General features: G+C 39.5%; 1 protein-coding gene across 2 annotated transcripts in view; it reads right to left on the minus strand.

Annotated features, from left to right (window-relative positions):
• PDZRN4 (PDZ domain containing ring finger 4) overlaps positions 1–8,357 on the minus strand; it is a 336,843-nt gene extending 328,486 nt beyond the window's left edge. The window contains exons 1-3 of one of the 2 annotated variants that reach the window (XM_046654279.1): positions 7,596–8,357; positions 4,942–5,028; positions 2,989–3,096 (exon numbers count right to left, since the gene is read on the minus strand). In XM_046654279.1, coding sequence (XP_046510235.1) covers positions 2,989–3,096; positions 4,942–5,028; positions 7,596–8,252 — 852 coding nt within the window. In that variant the 5' untranslated portion in view covers positions 8,253–8,357. The remainder of the gene's footprint in view (positions 1–2,988; positions 3,097–4,941; positions 5,029–7,595) is intronic. The other variant, XM_046654289.1, reaches the window with a different exon arrangement.
• Positions 8,358–8,597: the final 240 nt, after the last annotated feature.

Below are 8,597 nucleotides of genomic sequence, written 5' to 3' on the forward strand. Positions count from 1 at the left end.
TGAAAATGGTAAACATGGTTGCTCATGGAGATTGACCCCCAAAATGAACCTGCTTTGTGTTCTCTGAAAACCATGACATGGATTTACCTTGTGACTGTGATTTTTCCTTTTATGATTCTTGAATTTGATCAGGCTCAGTGGAATGCAGAATATTAAAAAAATAATAATTTTGGAGTTGTTGGCCTTTGTTAACCTTTGGCAAAATTGTTACATCTAACATTTTTATTAGAATTAGTAAAATCTCTTTAGTCATCAATAGAACCAAAACTTTAACAGATCTACGTTCTCCCTCAAATGAATGATTTAAGAAAATTTTGTTATTTTATAAGAACAATTCATAAATGTGTTATAATGTGTGCTTTAAGTAATTAACTAGACAAAATATTTTTAGTATATCTGAACTGTAAGTAAAAAATAAATTATCTAACAGTTGCTATTTTTTTATTTCAGTCACATATCACTGAATGCAAGGCATTTAATACTATGTCAGACGGTGGCAGTTAGGTTATATGGGTAGTTTCATAAAATATGAACTATTTGTGTACTTTATACTGCTAACAAATTTATTTGCTGCACCAGGTTTAAATCAGCATGGTCATTTGAAATTCAAAAACTGAAAGAAACAATCCATCAAAGTATTTCAATAAACAAATCATTGAGAACAAAACATGGAAAAGAAATTACTCTATTTTAAAATTTGCTTTTCTGTCTCTGCACATTTTAAATTAATCAGCATATTTCTTATCAGTTTCCCATTACTATAAAATGTGTGAAGTTGACTGGTATCATAATGGCAGATAAACTAAATTAATTAACAAGCATCACCTATTTCTAACTTTAATTGGTATGCAGGGATCTTTTATACATATATGTACAAGATAAAGCATGTGACTTGTTTAAATATATATATTAAAGTCACCTAAATATCTATTCACTTTAAAAAGCTGATGGCATCACTGAACAACTAAATGTGAGAGATTTCTAATAATCTTCCTTCCAAAATATTTCATGCTATTTAACAGACAACATTCCAGAAATATGTATATCATCTAACTCATTTCTTAACTGCAAATGGGGTCACATGAATCCATTATACAACAAAAATATGCATATTACCAATGTACCCTGGCATAAAAGCTACATTGATAAATTTCTATCATTGAGGCAAATTTCAAGCTTTTGTCATTAACTGCTAATTTAGTATGCATGTCAAGGTGACATAATAATAATACTTCAGCTAGTCACAAAGTATAATTTAGAGTCCCACGGTTGATCTCTTTGCTCTTTATCTTATACGATTTAAATAAGAGTATTTTGACATATATTAGCAACAGTATCAGATAGATGTCTAGACGCACTTGATTTACCAACTACAGTTTTTAAAAAATTATCTCTTTATAAAACAAAACCAATGAATTTTTAACACAAGTGCTACATCACAACATAAAACACAAATTCTTCTTCCTCCTCTTTAATGCAACGTTAGTGAAGCATACATAACATTGTTACCTAAGTAGATTATGTTTTAAATCCCCAGTATGTGTTTCTGTTGTGTGTACATGTGAGTGTGTGAGCTAAGTGAATATATCTATTCAGCTCCATCAGCCCTTCTGATAGTATCAAATGCAGGCATTCGTTTTCCACTTAACAAGAAAAACTAAAATGCTTTAGAGATAAAGCAGAAAGTAATCAGGACAATTTTTTGTTTAAATTATGTTGCTCATTAAATCATACTGCACAAATACAAGTAGAAATAGAAAATTCTGCCTTTAAAATTTGCAGCATGTAAACGTTTCCACTATGGAAATTGTCCAGACAAGCTGGATAGCATCAGTGAAGGTAGGTCTGTACTTTCTTGGCTATGCAACTGGAAGGAGAAAATCTCGATGCAAGAGACCTCTTCAGATAAAAGCCACAGTCTTTCAGCCAAAGGCAATTCCTCTCTCTTCCCCAAAGTGCCTAGTCAGCTAATTTCTAAATATTATGAGTTTTTTCAAAAACAGAGAACTATTGTCTCTTCCATACTCTTTACATTTATCCTAGGTCAAATTATTAGAAATTCAATCTTTTAATGCATTAAATGATGAAGATCTAAAACTTCATTCAAAGTTTAATAAAGAAAAACAGTCTCCATTCAAATAGTTCATATAGACATTCAGAAAGATAGCATTAGTGATTACACAATACCACAATTTTTCTAAAAGAATAGTGGAATCAAATAAACCTTCCAAATTTCTATTTATGCCTTTACTAAGACACTGGAAATGACTCCATCGACAAAAATAACCTAATCTTTTTCAGTAACACCAAATAATACTATCTCAACCAGTTAAAATTTCAAAAGCACTGAGGTGGTAAATGACAGTGACCCAAAATTCCATTATCACAGCCCAAATTTCACTAACTTAAAAGTATTCACTTTGTCAACCCCAAATACCACAATACAGCTACAATGTACATTAGAGAAAGTAAAGAGTTCTCATCAGGTTTTTGCAATAGGAAAAAAAAAACCTGCTTCCCTTTTTTTTAAGTAAAAAAGACATGAACAAGGTAACCATATTAAACTAAGAAATGGTAAAAGACATTGTATAAATAATTTCAAACTCTACATGTAACATACTAATCACAACTTTAAAGATAGTAATATTTCCTTGTCAAAAATGTTCTTCAGCAGAGATTTATCATCCCTTTTTGAAACGTTATAAAAAATTAATCCCTTAATAATCACACAACTATCGTTATAGTTCATGGAGAGAGGCAATTTTTTAAAACAGAGATATTCACTAACACATTTGGAAACTTCAGATGATTTATTCTTTTATCCCAATATCTAATAATTGATATGGGTTAGCTATATACGCTAGTTAGAAACATACTCTAGTTAGATATATACTCTAATAAGTACCACACCAAGATCAAGCAGTTGCAAATTTAAAACATCCAAACTTTTCTTCCATGGATCATATTTGTGTTTTACTATTGTCTTACCTCAATGATCTTGTCATGAATCTCCAGGCCATCTGCTCTGTCAGCAGGTCCATTTTCCAAAATTTTTGAAACATAAATTCCTTCTGCTGATGTTTCTTCTTGATTATTCTATTAAAAAAAAAAAATAACCACGAGCAATAAGAAAGATGTAAACAAAATTTTAAGTTGGGTAAAGGACAATTTAGTAAATGTGACATTATCAATTCTCCATAAAAGTGCAGCTCTCTTTCTTAGCTGGGGAATTGGCACTGAATTTTAACTTACTTAACACCAAATAGTCATTAATCAAGATGGCAGCTTTAATGAATGAGTCCAGTGTCTCTGACAAGATTATCTATTTATCTCACGTTTTTTCGTATACATAAAAACCTATGGGGAAAGGGCATGCACAAGGTGACATCAACTGGCTCCTAAGTATTATTTATAAAACATCCCACTTGTAAAGAGATGTAGCAGTTAAAAAGGGTTATTAAGAAGAAAACAAAAAACAAACCCAGCCTCACTATATAATTGGTTTGAGATGTGGTCATAGTTTTGAAAATATAATTTATCCTAATGATGTGACAGATTTGAAAATACAGCTCTGACTGTATCTATTCACAGGGGAAATTGGGAGCTTGCTCAAGCGTAAAATCCCAAAATATCAACTCTAAACTGCAAGAGAACCCTTTCAAGGCTGATTGTTACACATTTCCAGGTGCAATGAGCCTAATGATTAATTAAACCTCAAACATACAGCCAATACGGTACAAATAGGACATTTTTGCCAGTTACAAGAAACCAATTATATTGCAAAACTTATTAAGGGAAAATGCCCACCATCCCATAATAATACATCTAATACATCATATAATTTTAAATGACATTTTACTTAATGGCAGATTATATAAAATTATTTCTCCATAATTAGCCTTCCTTAACATAAATTTTAAGAGGCTCTTAAAATTTCCAGTGTCATCTAAATGTCAAACACCCAACTAGCATTTATAAAAATATTCCTTAGGGGAAAAGAAAACAAAAATATGATGAAAGGACTTCTATCTTTTCATAATAAATGGAAACTGTTCTAGAAACAGAAGAACAGCAGTCGTTAGTTGCTAGGCTTTTGAAATACTAAAACCAAAGAGGAAATATGTCATTGCCATCCTGAGCTAAACATAGCATATGGCCAAAGATTCTAAGACGGTTTCCTTGGACAACATCTGCAGTGCAGGATGAAAAAATTTCATGGCAGTCTATTGGGAAAATTAAAGAACATGATTTTTTTAAACTTCACCACCTTTTCCTAGTTATGGTGAAAATTAAGTTGTAGTATTTGAAGGATATCAAAGAAGTTTGCAATTTTGTATTTGGTGTAAGCTTATAACTCATGCATTTTAAAAACAATTGGCATCAATGAAGAAAATACTATTCATTCAGTTAAATAAAGGATTTGGGGACCCAAAAATATTTCCAATCAACCATCATTCTTTAACATGGCATTTTCAATGTAACTGGGGAAACAATCACCCCTTATTTCAACTGTTCCTTCATTTATTCAGCATATATAATAAACTGCCCCATGTGAAAACTGACCAATTTGACCTAAATAGGAGGTACAAGCAGCTAATACAATTACCTAATGTTATCAAATAGAAATTGCCCATACACATCATTGTGAAATAGGTTTATTTAAGAAATTTGCCAATGAGGCTATAAAATGTAGATAAAATGTGAAATGTACTCTTTTTTTAAAAGTAGCACAAACAAGCTTGTTAGCTGTTGTTTTGTTTTTCTCAAAAAAAATCTAGGTATGTACTGGAATATTTGCCTTAAAGAATCTGATATTTGACAACAAGCATGATTTCAAAGATTAAACCACTTATTTTTCTTACTCAAAATCCACAGATGAAAGCTAAGTTTTCTATTATTTTATAAGCAAAGAGTGAGTTATGCATTAACAAGGTGTGTTACCCGATTTGGTCGACCTCCTATAATATTGAATCCCAACGTGTCATTTTCTCTTTCTAACACAATGGTGAATGGCTTATGTTCTCCATCCTAGAAGAAAAGGGACAAAATAACTAACTAGGTAAAAAATATAAAAGAAAAAAATAAATGCCACTTTTTTTTTTTACTGTAAACAAATTAACATTTGAAAAAGGACAAACCTTAAAATTAAGGATGGTTGAATTTGGAGAAAGTTAATTTCATCCTAAATTTACTTTCAAAGTATGTATTTGAAGGCAGCAACTGTGCAGTGGGAAAATAACCATTTTCAAAAATGACTTAATGGCTTTGCATTTTTATGCATGCAGTTATCTTTTATTCTAACACAGTGTCTAATTCTGACTTCACTGTAATTTAAAACAGATTTCTAGTTTAAGCCTGAAGGTATCCTTATTTTTTCCTTCCATTACAGAGAGTAAAATAAATTGTGAAAGGATCTAAATAATCGTCAAAGGATTATTTTATGCAAAAATTTCACTTTGGAAAGTCTTAAGGGATTTAAGGAATGGTGAGCTATTTATAAATTTCTTTCAGCAGTAATATTTGGATTGCTATTGTAATGCAGCATCTTACAGGTTACAGTAATCCCAGTTTTAAATAGTATTCTTATTTGGTTTTGCAGAATTTAAAAAAGAGGATTTGTGGTAAGTCAAGTAGTATATAGGGCTTTCCTGATGGCCAAATAACAGTTAACCAGGAATTATATCTACAACGTGTTTATTAATAAAAAACAATTTAAATATAAGATGAAATAGTGCCAGACTAGGTAAGTTTTAATCATGGCCATGGATATTATTAACTCTTGTAGGAAATTATATATTTGGTAATTACTTCTGAATAATAAAATTCCATAAATGTCGTCACCACTACCACCATCATCACCACTTTTCCCAGGAGCCTTTCCCAGGCAGTGCACACAGCAGCCCCTGCTGGTAGTGGGACAACATTTCTGAGGAGCACAGAGAAGCCTTTTGAGAATGAGTCTGCAAATCCTACGCAGTTTCCTTACTTCTCAGAACCATAGCTTGACTTGTTGCCTGGACTGCTCTGTCGCATAACTCTAGCTGTTGTTCCTCTCCATCAACCACTGCTTCCCTAAGACCTTGAAACCTGAACTGGGAATACACAGCATAAATCTGTGCTTCTCTCCGGGTCTTCTCATTTTGTAAATTTACCTGGATACAAAGAGGATAGAGAAAGAATCATAGACAGTATCCAGTCTTTTGATAAGCAGTGCGCTTCTGTTTATCAGAGCGGAAACATTTTAGCCCCTCACCCTTCAATGACCTTTTTTTAGTTTCAAGGACAGAAGCTTCTAAACTCGATGCCTGAGTTGGAGGCAGCGCAAACAGTCCCAAATGGGAATCGTCCCGCGTTGCTCCTCCCCAGGTCGCTGAAGAATGAAAACAGCTCCTTGAATGGAGTGCAAGTTCTACTAAATCCCTGCTCACCATGGCAGCGACTAACAATGTCAAACACTGTGCAGAAGTCCTCCAGAAGAGAAGTAACAGCTTTATAAACAAGCCTCTTCACACGGGGCGCTGCGAAGAGGCTTGTTTATTCGGTCTGAAAGAGGGCAGTCCACCCGCACAGTTCAGGGCCAGCAGCTTCGACAAAGAAGGGAAACAGCCGCTGCCTGGGGGGTCACGGGGCTACTCTGACCACAGATGGATGTGGTTGCTCTCAGACCTGGTTCCCCAAGTCACTCCCTCACACACGCGCTCCACCAATAACGACACCGGAGGCAGGGAAGGATTATTCAGGGAAGGGCAGGGTGGTGAAAAGAACTCTGCAAGTCTAAGAAATCCCATCTCCTAACCTCTCAACTCTTGAGGTTGTCCCGGTCCTCCACACCTGATGGTCCCTGTATTGAAAAGGTAGCTGACGCGGGCAGCGCGTGGCAGAGAAACTGTCATTCAGAGCTAAAGCCATAGGGCCAGGCCACCGGTGGCTTAGTGGTTAAGTTCAGCGCGCTCTGCTTCGGAGCCTGGGTTCGGTTCCCGGGTGTGGACTTACACCGCTCGGTTAGCGGCCATGCTGGGCTGGCGGCCCACATACTAAAAAATAGAGGAAGATTGGCACGGATATACGGATGTTAGCCCAGCAAAAAAAAAAAAAAAAAAAAGAATCAAGACAGAGCTTAAGCCATCCCCAGGTGTGGGACTGACAAGGCCACAGGCATGCTGGAGCAGAGGGAGAGGGGAGGCAGGGTCTGAGAGGTCCTCGCTTCGCTTCCCCCTTCCCTTCTGTTTGCTTCAGACATAGGCCAAAGGTACAAAAAATAGGCAGAGAGGGTTGGGTTGGAGAGTGAAAGATGGCAGCAAGGGTCTGGGTGGGCAAACGAGTTTTCCTAATTCCGCCTTCTCCATCAAAAGTTGGAATTGAATCCGTTTAACTCTTTCCAATCCTAATAAGCGGAAAGGGGACAATCCTTCTTAACTCCAATACTAATACATTCGAAAGATAATAGTATAGCGTGCTCAGGGCGGGTGGATGCTTTCTACTGCGTGATAAGGAAGGATGTCCCCTTCCAAAGGAATCCTGAAGTACCAGGAAGAACCGTTCCTCTTTCCATCCCAAGTGATCACTCCCCGGGGGCCCAATCCCTCTGCGCTTACCGGGCTGTGGCCGCCGCCCAGGTCCCCGGCGAAGTTGCGGACGTGAGCCATGTACTGGGTGAACTTCTCCTGGTACCTGCGGACGGTGAGCTGCACGGCGCCCTGCAGCGCCCAGAGCTGCGCTAGCAGCGCCTTCTCGCGCCGCCTCCAGGCAAGGACTTGGGGCCCGGGCCCCTGTCCGCTCCCGCAGCGACCGCCCGGCGGCGCCCCGCGCGCGCCCCCGCCCCGGTCGGCCCCGGGCGCCGGTCCGCCTCGACCCCGCGCGGGCACGTTCCCACCGCCGCGGCAGCCGGGCCCCGAGCCGCAGCCCCGGCGGCGGTGGTGGCGGCGGGTAGGGCCGAAGTCGCAGCGCTCGACGTGCGCGGCCAGCTCGCGCAGCCGGACCGAGTGGTCGCAGCCGCGGGCGCGGTAGTCGCACTGGATGCGCAGCTTCTGGATGAGGCTGCGCAGAGGCAGCACCCGGTACAGCTCGCCGGGCGCCAGGGGCTGGCACTGCAGCGGGCACCGGCGCCGCCGCGCCGCCCAGGGCAGCAGGCAGCGGGCGCAGAAGACGTGCCCGCACGGCGTGCACAGGGGCTCCTCCAGCACCTGGCCGCACAGCTTGCACTCGAGATCCGGGTCCACGGCTTCGGAGAAGCGCTCCAGGGCAAAGCCCATGGTAGGGATGGGGGAGAAGGGGGAGCGGATGTGAGTCCACTTTCTCCGAGCCCCCCTGTCTCCCCCGGGCTACTCCTGGGACAGCGCTCCCGCTGCGGCCGTGGCTCTTCGGAGGGGAGGAGGAGAAGGGCGGGGGGTGGCTGGGTAGTGATCTCAGAGTTTGGCTTGAAGTTTTCAGGCTCCAGCTAGGTCCCCTGACTCCGCCGTATTGACGCTAATAGACGCCGCCTCAAGTGACCACCCCCGCCGCCTCCACACACACTCCCCCGCCTCCTTCGCTGCTCACAGTTTATATTGTTTCAAATTTTGTCCGCGGAGAGCTGAGGCCAGCTTACAATGCTCTTA

The sequence above is a fragment of the Equus quagga genome, chromosome 1 (genome assembly GCF_021613505.1).
Source record: "Equus quagga isolate Etosha38 chromosome 1, UCLA_HA_Equagga_1.0, whole genome shotgun sequence".
NCBI lineage: Eukaryota > Metazoa > Chordata > Mammalia > Perissodactyla > Equidae > Equus > Equus quagga.